Genomic DNA, 20,803 nt, shown 5'->3' on the forward strand with positions numbered 1-20,803 from the left:
TCTTGTTCAGACCCTTTAAAAAAAGAAGAAGAATAAGAACAGGGGTGCCACAAGTCTAACACTTTCAGCACTGACTCTAAATAAGAAAGAATAGGAATACCAAATAATATGTCTTTGTGGAATTCTATACAATAATTGCTAGGCTCATTAAATGTTTATTTCAGGCACACTTCAGGGAGCGAGTCACTGATTTAGTCTGTTCTTAAACGCCTCACTCAGCCTTTCATCCTTCTGAGGTCGATATATAAGTACCAACACAGGTTGGGTGATATTGGGGTTATATTTTTTCTATATAAAGTGCTTAAGCGTAAGTGCTATATAATAACACATCATTATCATTTAGTCATGGACGTCTGTTTGCATACACAGTAATTTGGTAATATCGGCCTATACACACACTGATCTTAATGATACATATGGCGATCCATTCTTGTATGAAATGTACATCACATTATAGTGATATCGTAACTATATTTTTCGTAGTGTACAATGCTAAGTGACGCCACTTCCTATTTTGCCAACAGGTAAAATGTCGTGTTCCATCGCTACCCGCGATATCACTTTGGGGCGGGATCAAATAACATCACTTCCTGTGATGTCATCAGGGGGTCAAGGGTCATCTGATGTCACTTCCACTACCCCTGGCATTTTGGTGAAACGACGTCCCGAATTTATGAGGGTAAAAAATCAGCATTCTCGCAAAAAGGAGTAAGGAAGAAGTAGAATGGGCAAAATCAGAAATCAGATGCAAAAAAATGGCAGATAATGAAAATTGGAAGTAGTGCTCGGCAGTAATCTTCAATACACCATCACGCTCTTTCACATCCCAGTCGTGACAAATTAAGTGTGTCCACCATCCTACAGATCATTTACCAATACCTGCTTGTTACCACTCCCCTTCCCCTGCGGAAGTATAAGATGGTTGCTGTCTTACCACATATACTTTTTTCACAAAGCAGGGGATCTGCTACACTTGTCCACTCACCTCCGCATCAGCATGGCTCCCACAACACCTCCTGGTCTTAGTGAGCTTTGCATAATCCAGAATAACCAGGTGAGTATGTAGAACCCAGGAACCCCCGAGCTGGGCTGAGTGTCTGCCCTTCTCAGAAGGTATGCTGGAGGACCCCCAAATTGGTCAGGTAGGCGGATCCGTAGGGGGTGTGGCAGGACATGCTTCCTGTGTGTGGAGATATGCTTGCAGGAGGAGCAGCTTTTCCATTCCTGGATAAAAAGCAATGCTTGGCTCCGCTGGATGTATTGGGTTGACCGGGCCAGCATAGTTTAAGGCGTGAGGTAAGTGCATCCTTTGGGCATGGACTCTTTTGCTCCTACAAACTCTTCAGCCGGAGAGTATTGTATGTGCACGTTGGGAGTGTGTTTATTGAAGCCTTGTCAAAAACCATGGAGGAATCTCAGAATGGGTTCACCTAAATGCCTGGAGACAAGGAGACAAGCAGAACCCACCACACACGTTTGACTCCATATAGCGCACTCTGGAACCCTGAGATGGGCCGGAGGCCTGGGCTTCCTGCAAGGCATGCTCAAGGGCTCCAAATGGGCCAGCAGGGCGGATGTGGCAGGGAGGAGTACAAGGGCATGGTCAGCAGGAGAAATTCTAGTATGAGGGGCCACTCTCCCACCCTCCTAACTGCCCATCTTAGAAGGAGGATGCTCTTCCCTAAAGATAAATTCACTGGTCACACAGACTTTGGAAGAGGAACAGAAAGCATCTTTTCAAAGAAGCAGGGGCTTTGGACCAGTGTAAGGTCTGACAGGCTAGAGCTTCTCCCTCATCATCCGTGGGTTCAAAGGGGCCTGAGGTGAGGTCTCTGACAGAACTACCTCAACCATAATTCAGCTATTTTTATTTATTTATTTATTGTTTGCTTGTTAGGCGCATATACAGCAAGTAAAATACTGTTTCAAAGCACCCGCAGGGTGAGGGGAGGGAACAAGAGAGTGAAATATATTACAAAACACAATAATGAATCAGAGGAGTTGAGGGAAAAAGGAGGAAGGAACAAACCTTCTATGCCTTGTGAGTATTAAGAACGTTCAAGTGCAGCAAGGAAAAGGGCAGAAGGTGTAAGTGCTGGGGAGTCTGGGCTCATGGGTGAGCACAGATGAAGTGCTTGGGTTGTTGAGTGCTACATGGCCAGGGGCCACGTTAGGAGTAAGTGGGAATCTCCAAGGCGGAGGGTGTGCCAAGGCAAGTGCTGAGGGTAGACAGGAGCTGGGCATATTGGGTTTGGGAGGTCAGGGACCCAGAGGATGCATAAGTCAGCAACTGTGGGATTAGCAAAGAAGAGAAAAAGGGAAGGGGGTGGTGAAGATGAAGGTCTTGAGGAGCTTCCAGAATTTAAGAAAGTCCCGCTCAAGGCGCAGAGGCACGGGCAGCTGTTCCATAGGAGGGAGCCAGCTGAGGAAAGCGATTGACCACAAAACCCTCTGTTTAGCAAAGCGCTTTACACACAAAGAGTTGGTGCCAGAGGAACAAAGTGGTCTAGTGGGAGAGTATTTAGTAAGATAAAGTTGAAGATAGTGTTGTCCGCAGGCCCAGACAGCCTTGTGGATGATGCAGAGGGATTTGACCAAGGATAAATCTTGCTGCCCTATTTTGGATTAGCTGGAAGGGTTGCAGAGTGGAAGAAGGTAGATTCAGGGGGAGGCTATTGCAATTGTCAAGCCTAGTGAGAACCAAGGCTTGGGTAACATTGAGCCTTTGGGGGAAAATGAGAAAAGAGAGAATTGTTTTGAGAAGGAAGAGCTGAAAGTGGGACTTCTTGGCAATGTCCTGAGTGTGAGGGAGGAAGGAGAGAGAGGAGTTGAAGATGACTTTAGAAGAAGGAGTAGGGATAGAGCCCAACAAGGAGGGTCACAGTGAAGGGAAGAAGGAGGCGGCAGGGGTCCCAATGGGAAGGATCTCACTTATACAGTCATTGAGGCAGAGATTGTTGGAGGTGCACCAGGACTGGATGGCAGATAGGCAGTCAGTGATGATGGAGGATGCAAGAGGTTCAGCAGAAAGTTTGAAAAAGAGCTGTATGTCATCTGCATAACACTGGAAGTTGGAGGAGAAGGAGAAGATGAGGCATGCAAGCAGAGCAAGGTAGATGTTAAAGATCCAAGGGGCGAGGATAGAACCCTGGTGGACACCACAGGTGGAGAAGGAAGTAGGAGAGGAGATGGTGCCCAAGATGACCTGGGAAGAGCAGTCAGTAAGGAAGGATGTCCGGTAGTCCAGTGCCTGTTGCGAGATACCAAGGGTATCGTGGAGCCTTTGTATGAGGATGCAATGGTTGACTGTGTCAAAGCAGAGGAGAGATAGAGAAGGATGAGCACCTCAGGGGAGTTGGAGTCCAGAGATGCAATCAGTTGTTCCTGGGTATTGAGAAGAGCAGTTTCCATGCCACTGGAAGCTCGAAATCCAGATTGATGGTTGTGGAGACCATTAACAAGTTTGGTGTGTGAGTTGAGTTGGGGCAATGCCAACTTCTCCAACATCTCCCCCAGAAAATGGGGTGGTAGTTAGCAGGGCAGGTAGGGTCTGCTGAAGGTTTTTCTCAGGAGGAGGCACATAAGGGAGTGCTTAAGGGATGAGGGGAAAGATCCAGTGTTAAAAGAGTGATTGCCGAAATCAGCAAGTGCAGGGGCAAAGGAGCCAATGTTATCCTTGGTGGTTCTGGATGAGCAAGGGGAAACCTGTTTTGAAGAGACCTTCATGGAGAAGACAACTCAGATAACTTCTTCATGTGTGATAGGGGAGAAGAAGGAGGAGAAGGAGGAGTTTGAGGGACCACCGGAGGCCAGGGGGTGAGTGGGGGGATCAGAGGTTGGCTAGCAAGGGTGTTCAGGATGTATTGGGTTTTGGTGGTGAAGTGTGTTGCCAGTGCATTGCAGAGGGCCTGGGTAGGAGAAGGGGACTAGGAGACTGCGGAAGGGTTGACTAGTTCCCTGGAGATCTTGAAAAGTTCAGCCGTGTTGTTGGATGCACCGGAAACCCATACCTTAATGTGGGTTCTTTTCTTAGCATGGATGGAGAGTCTGTATTGCCTTTGGAGCAGGCAGCAGACCAGTTTGTCAGAAGGTGCGCCTGAAGTTTGCCACTTCCATTCCACCGCCCTGCACTTTCATTTTAGGGCCAAAAGTTCGGAGTCGTACCAGGTGTTACTCTTAGGGGCAGGGTTCAGGAGGATCCTCATGACTGGGGCAAGAATGTCAAGGGTATTGGTGATGGAGAGGTGGAGGTTGCTGAGAGCGGAGTCAGAGGTAGTATCAGAGGTAGGGGGAAATGAAGGTGGAAGCAAAGGCAGCATCTGACACTCGTTTCATCGGGCAGCTGTTAGTGAACGAGGACGGCAGGGCATTTTAGGAGGCGGTCAGAGGGCCAAAGGGACCCAGGTGGGAGGAGAGGAGAGATCTCAACAGGAGTGAGGGGTGACTAGTGGAGGGAGAGAAGGAGGTCAGAGTGTATGAGGGTGTCCAGAGTGTGTCCAGCTGAGTGGGTTGTCCCAGAAGGGAGAATGGAGAGGGAAAGAGAGGTGGAGAGATCAGTGAAGAGAGTGGATGCAGAGCCAGAGAAGGCCAGTTGGATGTTGAAATCGCCCAGGAGGAAGAGGTTGGAGGTGGATGAAAGTAAGGAAGAGCAGAAATCAGCCCATTCTGAGAGGAAAAGGGTGGTGGCGCCTGGAGGCCGGTAGATGGTAGCAATGGTCAGGGTGGAGATGGAAGAGATGGCCAACTTGCAAACCAGGCTTTCAAAGGAAGAGTAGTGCTGGGTGGGTAAAATGGAAGCAGGAACACACTCAGGGAAAATTAAGTCAAACCCCCCGCCAGTGCAGTGAGACTGAAGCTTGGAGATGATTTTGAAGCCGACAGGGAGGAGGGAGTCAAAAGTAGTGACTGAGCTGGCATTGAACCATATCTCATTAAGAGTGAGAATGTCAAGTTCAATGTCTTCAAGAAGGAGGCAGTTGTCAGCCGAGTGTTTATTGGCTGAGTCGGCATTGAGAGTCGCCAGATGGGGGAGGTCTCTGCCTTTGAAAACTTTCTGAGGTGGTGTACAGGGGCGTGGTAAACATGTCAGAGGAGGGAGAGAGAGAGAGTGATAGGGGCAGATGCAGGAGAAGGAAGGAAGTTAATGAGAGAAGGCAGAATCTGGTCAAAGAGAAGGAGGTTGGGTTGTGGTCCCTGAACCAGGATAGTGCCTGTGTGATAGACATTAATGAAGCAACATGAGGATGAGATGCCGGCCAAGAGAACTTACCACTTTGTGCCACAGTTAATGGTAGAGGATGTGGAAGGTGAGACAGTGGAGACGAGATGGGGGTCCATAGATCTGGAGAGGGGACAGAGAAGAGGATATCAGTGAAAACAGCTCTGGAGGAAGTGCTGTCATAGGTGTCTGCGATGGGAAGTCCAGGGTTTGCACTCAAGATGTCTTTTTTGTGCCTTTTCCTACCTAGCGGACTTCATCAGAGAGGGGGGGTAGTGATTATGTAGCAGTTAGAGAAAATAGGAGAGATTGAAAGAGCCATAGTATCGGCAAAAGGATAGTTGAGGAATGAAAAAGGGTGGCTGCCTGGGGTGTTGCTAGGTCTGGAAAAGATATGGGGCTGCGCTAATATCTGGACTGTCGGGACTCGGGGCTAGCTAGCCTTTTTGTCATAGCCCCTCAGCTTCTATCTGACCCGGGGCTATAGGCCTCTCAGCTCCCCTCTAGCAATGCCTCTGGCACAGTTCTATCTAAACCCACCAGGTGGCCTAGTGGAAGTAGTCACAAAGGCATAGATGCAATCTGGAAAGGAATAGAATATCAAGAGAGAAAAGGTGCACAGATATAACAGGTACACACTGTCTAAAAGCACATTTTCTTAAAGAGGCAAAGGTGCAATGCAAGTGCAATGCAAGAGAGGTGTTGGTAGCTTGGTGTTGGTAGCGAGGTATTAGAGCATGTAGCCACAAGGATGCAGAGCTTGACTGTACAATCCCTTTTAGCTAGCATTGATTAGCATTGTAGACTGAAATATGTACATATAGGGAATGAAGAATATACACAGTGAAGTAATGACGATGTAATAAGCATAATAAGTTTGAGAATCTGATTAATCGTTTCATGGGTTATTTGATGACGTTATATTAATAATTATTGATATTAGTGAGGTTTATTTCTATATCTATTGAGGGCTTGCACAATATGTATAGTTATTAAGAAACGTTTATTCTGCACCAGGATTCTGTATTTTATAATGATGTCTCGTAAAATGGCATAATATGGTGTATGTATATAGTTTGTAACATTGAGTTTAAATGTACTGATATATGTTAAAACTAAGGAAAGTCTTCTGAATGAATTCAATCAATATGTGGCATGTTATCCGTTTGTCATTTTCTATAACAGTGGTCAGGAAATTGATCCAAGTTCCTCCTGCCTCTTTGTTTCATTATTTAATGGATTCTGTTACCTAGACAAATAAGAAGGCTTGTTATCCTAGTTTTTCCACATAATGGAGTGGGATAGTTGGCATTTCTATTACACCAGGATCTCATTTACTGGCCAGGTATAGGTGGTAAAAAAGCCAAAGAAAACCCACATGCTGTGTGTTCCTCCTCACTTCCCATCTCTCCCATCTGCAGGCCAATGCAATCGTTTCTCTGTATATATAGCTCAACAAAGCCACCTACCTATTAGCTAAAACTAAAATGGGATGGATGGATGGATGGATGGATGGATGGATGGATGGATGGATGGATGGATGGATGGATGGATGGATGGATGGATGGATGGATGGATGGATGGATGGATGGATGGATGGATGGATGGATGGATGGATGGATGGATGGATGGATGGATGGATGGATGGATGGATGGATGGATGGATGGATGGATGGATGGATGGATGGATGGATGGATGGATGGATGGATGGATGGATGGATGGATGGATGGATGGATGGATGGGAGGCTTTCAATCAATCATAACTACTGGGCAGGTTTTCATTCCAGTGAATGCAAATCAGTCTCAGTCCTGCCACTAACGGGCACAGTCCTGCTCGCACTTCAAGACAACAGGTCCTAAACATGGCTGGGTTGGCTTGTGTTGCCATGCAAAGGGAATGTGGCCAAGTAATTTGGAATGGTCTTCACCTTTTGGTGGCAGGACCAAGACTCTTTATCATATGGCTGGTCCGCTTCTATAATGGCACAGGTGTGATGAAAAATAATCGTGTGGAAGGCTGATAGAACATTGATAGTGGTAATGAATAATTGAAAGACACACGCCCATCATTTTTTCATTTTACTCTGCTCTCCCCTCTGGAATTACATTTCCAAAACTTTGTTGTCACCTATACTACAGTAGGTAAATCCACAAAGTAGATAGTTTGAATGTAAATTGAAAGGTTCCTCGGTTCGATGTACCTGCTGCACATACAAGCATGCAAGCAGCAGGTCACAATTTTGTATCTTGGATGACCCAGCAATGCATTTCATCCATTTGAATCTGATAAAAAGTGTCACTCATGTTCTCCTGCCTGGCAGGGGGATCGATAAAGAGGTGCTAATGGGCCTAAGTGCTAGCAGCCATTTTTCCAATCTCTGGCAGGAAAAAGTGGGATTTGTAAGGGTAGTGGCGGTTGATGAATTTTTTAATTGAAGGGACGTGAACATTGCTCAGGAATGTTTGGGGGAGTCCGAGCGAAGTGTGGGTGCCCAAACCAACCAATGACAGTTCGAGCGGTGGAAGGATTCCCACGAGAACATTTAAAATTCATGGAATTAATGCGACAAAATGGTGCATTTTACAACACAATTTCTGTGAAAAATAGGATAACAAGCCACACTGTTTACAATGGGTTTTGAAGGGTAACACATGAAAAAGCCAAATCGATGCCAAATCACTGGCAGTACAAAGGAGCATTTTCCAGTTTATTTTCATGATGTATTTGAACATAATACATGCCAGTAATGCCAAAGTGTAAAAAACCTTTGATGGCGGCTGTGCACATACATGTCTATACTGGCTGCACCATTATGTGTCAGCATTCCAACATAAAAACATTCTCACTTTAGCGTTGCCCATAACACTAGGGGCAGTTGGGATGATGTGTGCCTGGGTTCCAAATTAGTCCTTTTTATTAAACTTGACATAGAAAAGTTATATGGTCCTCCGTCCAGCTAAGCTCAAGTATCACAGCTGTTGTACACGTTGTGTAAGAAAGAAAATACAAATTGACCGACAGAAAAATGCTGCATTTTTCAAGTTGTTCTAGGTAAAGTTTGAGCTTCTGTGCAAATACCGATGTTGCAGCTGATATAATTCTGTGATCTTGTACATTATTTGTAGTTTCATTTCCCCACTAAAAACAGATGAATACCAGAATGCATTGTGATGGGAGCCTAAAAGCCACAGCTATGTGAGCATATGACTGACATGGGCCAACTCGAGCGGTCTTTAATCCTCCTTCTGGGTCATATATCAGTGATAACATCACCTGCTGTTTTTCATGGCTTGATACAGTCAGGCATGATATTCGGCATGACATGAATTAAATATCTTTCCCTGAAAAAAACTAAACACATATAGAGTTTCAGAAATGAACTGCCATTTTCTTTTTGTAGCGAGGTGGGCATTGTAAGCAAGACAGACAGTGCAGCTTATAGGTATGATACATCGCTCAGAGATGCACACGCTCCTACACGATAGTGCTAATTGTGCGCTCTATATGCCCAAAGCAGTGCCCTGTATCCTGCTATTCATACGTCGCCAGTGGGGAGAGCGTCAAAATACCTCGCTGCCATGGAGTCAGTTATCACGGCCAGAAGCCTGCATCCTTGGGAAGGCAATGGTCTGCTTTGGGGTCCTGGCCCCCCAGCTAGAATAGTGCTGGACCTGCCACTCAGGAACTTCAGTCATTGGGAGGACCATCGGGAGGACCTCCTAGATCCTCCCTCACTCCCCTGCCACTCGGCTCAGGACTAGCCCTTCGTCTGGGCAAGCTCTCCTGCTGGCCTTTCGACACCTCTGCTCAGCATTCTCATCCAGCTGCAATGTATGTGGCTTCTGAAGGTGTAACCAGTAAGATTGGGTTCGGGTAAAGGTGTGGTCTTTCTCCGCTGTAGTCTGAAGGCCATTTAAGGTGATTCCCAGCTAAACCGCCGCCATCAGCATCCTTCTCTAGTTCCGTCCCTGCTATTTGCTCTCAAGCAGTGCGGTTTAGCCCTCAACTGCTCCCCTCAGAGCTCTCAAGAACAAGGTCTCTCTTTGGGCTTTCTATGAACACCCAGCCCCCTTAAGATGTCCTTTTATTTATTCTCTAGGAAATCATCACACACGTTATGTCTAAAAAAGAGAGCAAAGTATTTTCCCTTTTAAAACCTTATCGGATACCCTGAAGGTGACGCGACCTGGAGTTAATATTTGCTCAAAACTTCATTACTGCAGTTCTCTATACCCTAAGACTTCACAGAATACTTCTGCAGTGCCTAAAGGAGTTGCAGAATGCTGTAGTACAACCTTGAAGTGTTGTAGAATGCTGCAATACATCTGTAGGGCATACAAGTATGGCAGAATTCAACTTCCGCAGTGCCAAAAAGGGTTGCAGAATGCTTCAGTATTTCCGCAGCACCTAGGAGAGTTAAAGAATGCTGCAGTACTTTAGCAGTGACAAGGATTGCTAAATGTTTGAGTACTTCAGCAGTGACAAGGTTTGAAAATGCTGAAGTACGTCTGCACCTTGAAGGATTGCAGAATTCGACCATCCGCACAGAGAGAGTGCGCTCGTCTGGCATTTTTATTTTTTATTTATTTTAAAGAATGAATGATAGGAGTTCAACCTCTGGAAAATGGGAAAATATGTGGGGCCATTCCCGCACATATTTTTCACACTCACCACATAGCAGAAAAATAGTCATATACTCCCCTGTCATGTGTAGCTGACACCTGGCAGCTGTGGGTACATAAAAAGCCTCTGGCCGTGGCACCCTGATTAGCATTTCAAGGCCCCATGAATTTGCATCTCCATTGTTACACCTTGTTGGTGGTGGCTAATACTGAAGAATGTCAATTAGCAGGCCTCAGGGAAGGCATGGGTGCAGGAAGAGACAATGGAGACCAGAGACCAACACCTCTTTGTAATGCAATGTGTCAACTTGGTACTAACACCTCTCCTTGGTATGAAAGGTCAGTGACTGTCCTGTCTGGAACCACCCCTTTCAGAGCAGGGAAGTATGTGAATTGTAGGAGATGCAAGTCTGCCTGTAACCCCCTACTTCAAAGGAGGCCAATGTTGTGACCAGGTGCTGCATAGGGCTCAGTTAATTAGGGAGACACTTTGATGTACAGCAGACAGGAAGATGGGTGGGACATAGAAGTATATGTTGTCATCCTTGCCCTGTCTTTTGCCACGTACTCTGATTTTGACCTGAAGCATCACTGATGATTGTTGGTGGGGACCCAGGATTGGTTCATTAAGGTGGGCTTAGCCTGCACCAATCACTGGGGCCCATTTGGCTTTAAAAGAGGGCTGAGCCCCTCACTGATCAGATCATCTGAAAACTTTGCAAGGAGTAAGAAGAAGGACTAATTTGGAGCAAAGTTGAAGTTACAGTCCACCTTACATCTTTCGCCAGTGAAGGAAGGTCAGGAGTTCCAAGAGAGAAGCAAGATCCCTCCCCTAAACATCTCCCAGGGAACAGAGGAAGATACCGGACTCAGAGGACCCGGCCAGACGCTCCAGAACTGGTACCCAGCCAGCACACAGCGTGGCCTGCTAGGTTCTGACAACAAGCTTCCTAGGTGGGAAGTGGCAGAGAGTCTCTGGACAAAGGACAAGGCGGACGCCTGCTCACACCCTGCTTTGGGCTGTCCGCCTTGAAAGGACACGAGCCCTTCCGAAGAAGCTAGGAGGGGTGCCACACAAGTATCATTAAGTATCCATCTTTTTAAGGACAATTTCGAGATATTGGAGTCACAAACCGCATCCGGCTGCTCTGCTGACTGTTGTCACGCCGCAGACACCAAAACCGTCTGAGACACCTCGACCAGCATTCCATATCCGCCAACCAGCACAGAGACAACTATTCTTGGCCCCAAGCCGCCGTGCCGGACAGCTGTCTCCCGCCACTAACTCTGTCTCCTGGACTGCAAAGCGCCCTGGAACCACGTTGATACTCTTGAGCACCAAGAACTTGTTCAGCACAAGGTACATTGTGGTTCTGCCCCCCTGTTTCATCTCTGAAGGCTCCTGAAGAAGTTACGACCCTTTGCCCCTTTGATGTTGAAACCGTATAATCTTGAACTATAAGAATTATTACTTTACCAACTACCCTTCTGTCGGTATCCAGAGTGCATCCCTTTCATTTGTGAAAATGTCTGTCCTCTGTGTTCCTTTACATTGTGGGTTGTAATTGTAGTGTGCTAGAACTGTCTTTTGTAGTAATAAAGTAGAGATGTGTATACAACCTTGACTGGACAGTCCCTTTTATCATTGGGTAATAATTGTATTTTCTCTGTGTTGCATCTAACCAACTATCCATGACCTTGCAGAGATAAGACTGCCGTACTGTCTACGTTACCAAAATTGGACAAAGTGGTCTTATAGTTTACTGTATTGCAATCTGTTCAGATCCCTTCTGGTTTCCTAGAGGTGTGGGGTTGATTGATGGTTTAGAAACGGATATTCATCCCTGGGCCACTGGTGCTCCAGAAGTTGATTTGTCACACTGCATTCTATCTGAAGATCGAAAGTTCCTTCATCGTCTTCTGGGGAACCTAACCTTAGGTCTGTCTGCAATGAGTCACCCCTGCGTCCTCCAACTCCTAGACAATTGTAGTTCTACTGCAAGAGGAAGACATGCTCCTCACTTCAAGAAAAGCAGGGGAGAAATGGTGTACCCATAGATAAGAGAAATAACAGCACCCTTGTTGATCACAGGCTCTCCAGAAGACAAGGATGTGGTCTACAAAGCAGGCAACAGTTCTAGAGACCCGAGTACCATAGGGTGCGATCAATAATAGGTGGAAAGGTCAACCCTCAATAGGCTCCTAATATGTTGGAGGACTTGTAAAGTGAAGGGCATCAAATGGAGCAAGCAAGAAGAAAATTGACAAATGGTTTATACTTGCTCCAGTTGGGAAAAATCTTACTTGCTTACATGTGTTCACTGGAAATGAGAAGGCCAATTATACCACTAAGATTGAAATACTAAATAAGACCAACCAGCACCACAGAGCTCTTGTAGCCGGTTCCAGGATGCAACTGGAAAGACTGTAATTTAACCCATAGCAGTTCAATAGATGTCTAAAAGGCCATAGTCCAGGATTTGGATCCAGTATAAACTATTTGGTATGACGTCCTTTCATTGCGGGATGAAATTTCACGGGTTTTTTTTCCGCGATTTTTATAATGAAAAAAGTAATCAGAGGGGTAGGTTAGAAAAATATATATATGGAGATATATATGGAGTGTGGGTGCACGGGATTGATAAACAATTAAAGGGTATGGAGGCTTGGGGGGGAAACCCCAAAATAAAAAAAAAAAAGTTTTTTCGTTTAATATCAGCGGGGGAAAAAACAGCTAAATGTCATCCCACGGATGAAATTACATGGAACCAAACCATTTATAACAGGCCATCTGCATGTTAGAACAGGGGTGAGCTATAAAAATAACGAAACATCCACATGTGCCTGGGAAATGAAGAGGTTCAAATCTGGCAGTGCTCCCAGCACCCCTCCTCACTTTACATTTGTCTATGAGGCCAGACCTACACATTGGGGAGAAAGCCAGCAAACAGGAAGGGCCAGTCTGCAGATACTGTGGGCAAAGAAGGAGGGGAGTGCATGCCCAAAAACACTCTTCATAGCCCCATACTCACTTTGCTCTGCGAACACTTAACCATACACTCAGTCATTCTCTTCCACGTCACAGCACTTACTTGTGAGGTCATCTATCCCTTCCAAGGAACCCCACTTTTATTTTAATTATTTTCCCATTCCTGTCCCACCCCTCTTTGGGGGTGTAACCCCCTAATGGCCTAACAGACCTTAATTAAGTACAACCTATTCGTTACCCATTTCAGCCATGTCGGGCGGGAGAGGCGGGATGCAAATACTGTGTTGAGGAAGAGAAGGACTAGAGGAAATGATGATTACTGGTAAGTAACCCACATATTACCTCCACATCCTTCTTCCTTATCCTAGCTCTGACTTGTGAGGTGTACCAACTTGATATGATGAATGGGCTCAAAGAAACACGCAGACTACTAATGCCATGTGCACCATCGATCACCAATTCATTGCCAACATATCACTCGGGAACATCAGAATTTAGAGGAGTCCTTCACTCAAAACCCCAGTTTCAAAAGCACTGACTCCCTCACTGTGCAAATTTAAGCGATAGTTCTTTATCAAAGTATTCGGGTCTGCACAGTTGGCATCTCAGCAATTTCCTGGATAGACACTGGTTGTGCTTCCCATGAAGTGGGCACTGCTTTAGTGGATCTTCCCTGGGATTAAGGAGGAGACTTTGAACCTCATGACTGATATGCAATGGAAATGGTTTTCCTCAGCCAATGGACAAACCGTAGAAACTGTGATTTTCGGACACAGACATGCCCCTCCAAAAGTCATAAAAAGGCAGTCTGACTTCCTAAAGACCTGAGACTGTTCTAGATGCATCAGAACCACCCTCCAATTGACTAGTCAACTCCAACCTAACTCTTCCGGCGAGCAGGGTTTGGAAAAAAAGACAGGAGGACCACATCCTGGGATACATGCAATTTAGAAACCACTTGAGGAAGGAAAATCCCATTCACACCTAAGAAAGAGAGCATCCTTCTGAATCACTAGATAGGGATGTTTGCACATCGAAGCACCATTTTACCTCAAACTCTTGGCCGTAGTTATGGCCACCATAAAGCCAGTCTTTAATGATAGGAGTGTAAATGAAATTTCTTCCAGAATTACAGCTAGTTTGAATAGACGGCCACATAGCCCGCAACTGGTCACTCTGTCCCAAGAGTGTTTTTTTTTTTAAAACCTTATTTCTTTTTTGGGGAAGATGGTCTGGTGGAGGTGGGAGTGCTTTGGGTTTACCAACAAATCTGCACAGAATTCTATTTGTTGGACACCAAATAAATGTTATGTTATATTATGTTGATTTATACCGCGCACCACTACCAGCCATGGGCAGTCTCCAGGCACTAAATGTTTAAATGATTCTATTAAACCCCATCTCCAGATTCCCTGGGTCGGCACTGACATTTCAGTTTATGGCATATGCACTAACCAATTGTGCCACAGCGACTGCTTGGCAGTTCTTTTCTGTTTAGTATCCTTAGAGTCACAGCCAAATCACCACAGTTTAAATCACCCCTCCCCCCAAATACACGACTGAAGTGTAGTCCTGGCAGTCACTGTACAACATTTGTCTTGTTTATATTTTGAAAACCTGGTCACCCTATTTGCAGCACTTTGAAGAGGTCTTGAGGGGGCGTTAAGCTCTGCACAAGAAATCTACAAGCTTAGCATGCACGTGATAGGGGTCTCACTCTCTGACGCAAAAAACAAGGCCTTGAAAAGCGTCACGTTATATGTCAATGGGGTGCTCTTATTCACTGAGTCTCCAAAATGCCTCAAGTCTTAGCTTTCCACTAGACTTCCACTGAGAACTCTTCACACAGGTCATCTTGCCAGAAGCAGCTGCTGCCGCCTATGCTTACTGTATACTACCAGAGCTGCAAACATCAGCGCTTCTGTCCAAGGCATCAAATGCCACCCTATGCAGTCAATAGACAATAATAATAACTTTATTTTGGGGTAATTAATACATTTCAGACGGGAACCGGGAGGTGAGTACCAGGCAGGGTCGTACTGGGGCATACAATCTATCCAGGCACCAATGGACATGTGGCACACAATCACACAATACAATTCATTACTATCCAGAACAGACTGAGTACTATCCAAGGGTGTGCTTTTGGTAAAATATTTTGAAAAGGATGCATTAGAAAACTTTTTTTTGCTTAATAACATAGCTTAAAACGAGTGTACTTACTTTTAAAACTGGTCCACTGGCCAAAAAGGTGATTCATTCTGTCAAAAAAACAGGCCCATCCTAGAATCTGGGATGCCACTCACTTCGGGCATTACCTTATTGCCCTATAGGCCAGCCCAAGCCTGGTAACAGGATGTATACAAAGAGCAGCACATAACGAGCTGAACATACGACCACCATATTAAAGAAAGTGAGTCGGAAGCTAATCCCCATACAGCATTGCCATATTTCTATGGGTGTTGCTCCAAAGTGAATTAGGGAGTCCCTTTTGTTTATGAACAGGTTTATATTGCCAAAGCATGCCCATGGGAAGGGTACGAAAAGGCCAGAGCAAGACAGAGTGGAGCTGAACAAAGTTTGTCTTGCCGGAGCTCTGCTCCTTTCCGAAGCCCAGGGTCTAGCCCACGAAACACCAGATGTGCCCTCATGTGCCCTCAAGCCGAGCTCTCAGCGCAAGCTACCGCTGTTTCAGAGGACTCGGCACGCAAGACGGAATGCAGAAACAACCAAAGCCTCACAGGAGCTCTCCAAATTGGTATATATGTCTTGCAATTTACAACCATTTTTTTGTTGGAGTTGAGTATTGTTACCAATAAAAGGAGCAGGGCCCAACTTCCCTTACTCGCTGCTCAAAAGAGTTTTTTGCCCGATCGCTATCAGACATGCAGGCTTATGTTCCCAAAATGCTCTTTTCTTTCATGCAAATCGGCAGTCTTGGGTCCTATGAAGAAATAGTGTGTTGCGTGCTCAGGCCTGGGACCACGACCCTTGAACCCACACCCTCCTCCCCATTGCCCCACCCCCTAAGAAGGGAGATGGATCCATAATACATTTTTTTCATTTCCAGCAGTGTGCATTGAGATGCACAGTGAACCCCGCCATTGGGAGTTGGTAGGTATTCGGTGTGCACAGATTCGTAAGAGAATTGGAGATGCCCGGGGTGTCCTCAGAAGGCTTGGTAGAACCGTTCACTCATATTTCTTTTCTTTAAAAGCTTGCATTTAAATTCCTAATGCTGCACATGATCATATGTGCCTTCACTCTTATCACACCATTCATTCTAGTCTCGACCCTTCACCAAGCAAGCCATTGTTGGTGTCTCCTGGTATACATATAATGGCCTGTGAGAGAAAACATCAGGTGCAGTCATGACTTTGGCATAGTGTTATTGTGACATGCACAGTGACTTGCAAACCTCTTGCTCTTGTTTTGCCAGCATAATCCAGGACCCGCGTTTTGCTCATGGGGAAGATTGTGCCATGGTGTGCCCGCCATACGGAGGAGGGTGCGCGCTGGAGTGCAGCTGTCGCGTTGACTGCTACTGGGACGACAGCGGCCACAGGGACTACAGGTGAGCAGCTAAGCTGCCCTGCATGTGCCGGGCACAGAATGAGGTGACTCCAGAGGGGGACTGGCTGATAGTGAAAGGAGGAATACTCCAGAGTGGGCTGAGTCTTTCAAAGACTGGGACCACTGGAAGCATAGTCAATCGCATGTCTCACATGTGACTATGCTCCAGGCATTCAGGACTTTAAAAAACACAGGATTTTCTGGGATTCTCCCCAATTTCTGCCAGGTCGGTCTACCTTTGTGTGGTGTTCCCAAAATCTAAAGATGCCTAGTGGTGGAGTGAGAGAACAGCAATGAATTGAGAGAACAGCAGTGAAGTGAGAGAACAGTATGTTCCCTTTTCCAATTGCACTGGAGGAACTAGCCATCTCCACGCACACAAAAACACAATAAACACCAGCTACTAAAGTGTAAGCAGTGATGCCAGGGAATCCCAAGGATGCCAGAGTAAGGGATTTGGATCCCTTTCTATTGGGGCCTCTCCATATCAGAGATTTTAAGTCTTATATTGTTATTGTCAATTGACCTTATGCCAGGATATGGGCTTGTTCTAGCCAGCCTCTACATCTTGGTGCTGCACTTGCATCCCTCCATCACTACATCCTGCACCTTTGATGTAGGTGGGCTCTGGTTTCAGAAGATCAACAACATCACTTCAATCTCAACACACTGAAACCTGAATCAACTGCATTTTGACTCCTAAAAAAGACACCAACCCACGGTCATTTCAGCCACAGCCTTCATCAGCTACAGATAACCCAACAGTCCCTTTTTATTTATCAGTAAGGGGCAATTGAAGGTATCCAGCCGTTTACCGACATTTGTTTGCTGCAGTATATTTTACTGCAATTGTTTGCAGGGTGGGTGTTTGAGTGAGGCAATATGGTATTGGTAGAGGGGGGGTCGCCTGAGGGGGGACTGCGAGGCGTTTCCCCTCACATTTTCAGGCAAAGAAATGTGTATGAAAATGGAAGTAAAAAAACATTATAGTGAAAAACCTGTGGTAAAAACACATAGAATCCAATTGATTACTTGGTATTCTGTACTCTTAAGTAATCGGCTGCAATTATAAGCAAGGCGCCATTATTATTTACAAGATCCATGCGATTTACTCCCTGTTAAAGATGTTGGCCAAAATGGCTGCCTCCGGAAGTTGCGTGATAGGAGGTTCTCCTACTCCAATATTTGCATCATGGTTCTAGTGGCATTCAGCTCAATTTAAACTGTATCTCTGCCTTGTCAAAGTATTTGCTCCATGGCCACGTTTTTAATTGATCTCATGTATGTTTTCTTCCTGTACGCTTTAATTTAAAAAATAATCAATTTTGTAAAAGACCTCCGTTGCCTCCCTATCACTCTGGTACCGCAAAGCTGAAGAGAGAATTCTACAGAAGTAACAGTAAGGGAGTCCTACAAATACAGGAGGATAGGATGTAAGTATAAACTAGCAACAAAGGTGGTGAACAGAAAAGTCAGGGAATACATCGAAGACAAACATGTTTGATTACCACTGTAGTTCTACACACAATGTGGTTAGGTTTATCTACAATATCAGGGGAAGCTCTATCCTTCTGAGCAAGTTATTATTAGAGTGCCTCATTGTGAATATTCATGAAAAGGGCAGTGGGAATGGACCTGTGGGCACGAACAAGGAAACAATCCTCACCAGACAGTAGACTGTATGGGTCTAGCAAGAAAACAGCACTGCCTCCTGGAACAGGAAACAGTACACTGTTAACAAATATGACACCATGGTAAATTCAGTGATGCAAAAAAGGAACGGGAGAAAGAAATGACCTAAGTGAAGGAAGTGAGGACAAGAACAATAACAACGGTCTTTATAGAAATGTACAGAGAATAAACAGGAAGCCAGGTAAATGAGGTTCAAGGCAGAGAGCATAAGCAACAGCACTGCAGGCTCAAAACAAGAGAACTAGGACTAGAAATTCACACTGGAAACTATGGACTAAAATTAAGCGACAGCGGACTAAACGTCAGGTTAGAAAAATTGAAGCTATAGTAAAACCTCAGAACAACTCTGGACTAGAATCAAGGAAGCTTTGGAATGAGAGAAAGATACTGCTGGCTGGGAACAAGTAAACTGTGGGCTGAGAGCAAAGGGTTGTAGGTTTAGCAACAGAGGAACATAGGAGCAGGGGAACTGCAGGCAGAAAGCACACTGCTGCAGAACAGAGAGCATAGGACTGCAGGAAGTCCACAAGTTTACCGGAACAGGAGCAGGTTCTGGTAACAAGGCTCATCCAGAAATCAAGAGGTTCTAGAAACACACTCAGTGCAAGGACAAAGGGCTCATGCAGGCAGGTGCTTAAGTGTTGATACGACCTGGGAAAAAGCAGCCTCATTAGCTGGCAATAAAGTGCTGTTAGTATGAAGGCCAGGTTTTTACACACTGCTTGGGCTGTGCATGACACCACTTTTAAATGCTAGTAATGCTCAGGAGATCCAAAATGCATTCAGTTTGGCATACAAGATTTTACAGCTTTTCAGTTTTGCTTTCAATTGTTAATCCCTGGCATTCTCATCTGAGTGGGTTATGGTGGGGAAGAAGGCAGGGAAGTAGGGGTATTGTACGTGCATGTATAGTGCCTACTACTTTGAGTATAGCAGTTTAAGCACATTTGCAGTAATTTAATAGAGGGTCAATTTTATGCTGGAAAAGGGCCCATTGACTTCAATGTTGTTTCCTTCTCGGAAGAATGAAATTGAAACTGTATGTTCTTTTTCTTTTTTAATAATCCGTCTGAGACTTTTATTCCCCTATAAAAGGGCTGATTCACAAAGAAGTTACCAGTAACAATATTGAGTTTCTCCTGGGCAGAGACCATTCGATTCTCCAAGAAGTTATCACTAGTAACACTGACTTACTCCTGGAAAATGACTATTCAATCACTTACTTTTCACTTTACAGGAATAAGTCACAGTTACTACCAGTACCTTCTATGTGACTCGAATAATCTCTCTCTGGGAGTAAATCATAGTTACTTCTCATAAGGGATCTGTGAGTTAGTAAAAGCGCAGGCGTTTGATTTATTCCCTCGTATCTCTGCTTCCCTCGTTGTGTAATTTGCTCTATGACTAAAGCGCTCTGTTGCTTTCCGAAGATAGGTCCACGCTCAATAAATACCCTAATAAATAAAAGAGAGCAGCAGAGTGCAGTGGAACCCGGGAGCTGCCGCAGAGTTCTGGTAGGAATGCAGGGGCCAAAGAGTAAGACAAGCCTCGGCAGGTGTCGGGTGAGAGCAGCAGATGGGCCGAAGTTGAGCTCTAGTTGTAATGAAGGGGCTGCACCTCAGCTGCAGTGGAAATCTAGGGGCCAGCTCTCCACTCAGTTCCAAGAGATGACAGTCATCTGTGGTGAAGGTGCTTGAGTCTGGCTCTGTCAGAGATGCAGGATCTGGTGGGGAGCTCTGTGGGAGATGGAGGAACTTGAGCCGAGCTCTGTTGAAGATGCAAGGGCTGGATCTCAGCTCTGTTGTTGATGCAGGAACTTGAACTGATTTCTGTTGAGACGCAAAGGTTGGAACTGAGCTCTGTCAGAGATGCAGGATCTGTAGAGGAGCACTTTTAGGATGCAAGGACCCACGCTGAGCTCTGTTGGAGAAGAAAGGGTTGGTTCTGAGGTCTGTTGGAAAATGAGGATTTGAAATTGGACTCAGTTGGCAATGTGGGCACTGGGGCCTAAACTTTTTGTAATGTAGAAGGTGGAGTTGGTTCTATCTGTAGAGGAACAGACTTGAGTGGGCTTGTGCGAAGATAGAGACAGGAGCTTAGTTATTTTTAAGATATTGGTCTGGAAGTTATCTCTGTTGTAGACACAGGAGTGAAAATGGACACTTTTGAAGATACAGAGGTTTGAGAAGAGAATCTGTTGAGATACAGAGGATGTCATTCGGCTATATTACTAGAGCTCAGCTGTTTAGAGATGCAAGGGTCAGCACACTCTTTTCTAGCAGGGACTGCACCCTACTTCTGTTGCCCCTCTTGCAGATGCAGGACAGGATCTAAGCTCTCTTGAAGATGCATTGGATGGTACTGAGCTCTCAGAGATGTGCAGGGAGCAATGCAGGGTGCTGTAGATGAGATTTATTGAAGATTTGCAGGGGCTGGAGATGAGCTCTGTTGAAAATGGTGGTGCAAGTTTTATGACTAGAGCTCTAACAGAGGTGCAGGGGCTGGGTTTCGGTTCTGTTTCTGGGGCGGTCTTGTGCTCTACTTGAGAAGCAAGAGCTGATTCCAAGCTGTGTCACTGGATAAGATATTGGCTGGACCCTCGGCTCTATTGAAGATACAATGGACAAAGTTGAGTTCTATTGGACATGATTGATTGGCTGGTTTTTACTCCAGTGCAAATCAATGGTTCTAAATTGAGCTCTCTTC

At 45.5% G+C, this 20,803-nt stretch overlaps 1 protein-coding gene across 3 annotated transcripts in view; it reads left to right on the plus strand.

The window, feature by feature from the left end:
* The window catches only part of SRRM3 (serine/arginine repetitive matrix 3), a 672,576-nt gene that overhangs the window by 334,523 nt on the left and 317,250 nt on the right, over positions 1-20,803 (plus strand). For 2 of the 3 annotated variants that reach the window (XM_069614948.1, XM_069614949.1), the window contains exon 6: positions 16,272-16,406. The exons of the other annotated variant lie outside the window; for it this stretch is intronic. In XM_069614948.1, coding sequence (XP_069471049.1) covers positions 16,272-16,406 — 135 coding nt within the window. The remainder of the gene's footprint in view (positions 1-16,271; positions 16,407-20,803) is intronic. 3 annotated transcript variants of the gene reach the window in all.

The sequence above is a fragment of the Ambystoma mexicanum genome, chromosome 9, assembly GCF_040938575.1.
Source record: "Ambystoma mexicanum isolate Mex_15411 chromosome 9, UKY_AmexF1_1, whole genome shotgun sequence".
Lineage (NCBI taxonomy): Eukaryota > Metazoa > Chordata > Amphibia > Caudata > Ambystomatidae > Ambystoma > Ambystoma mexicanum.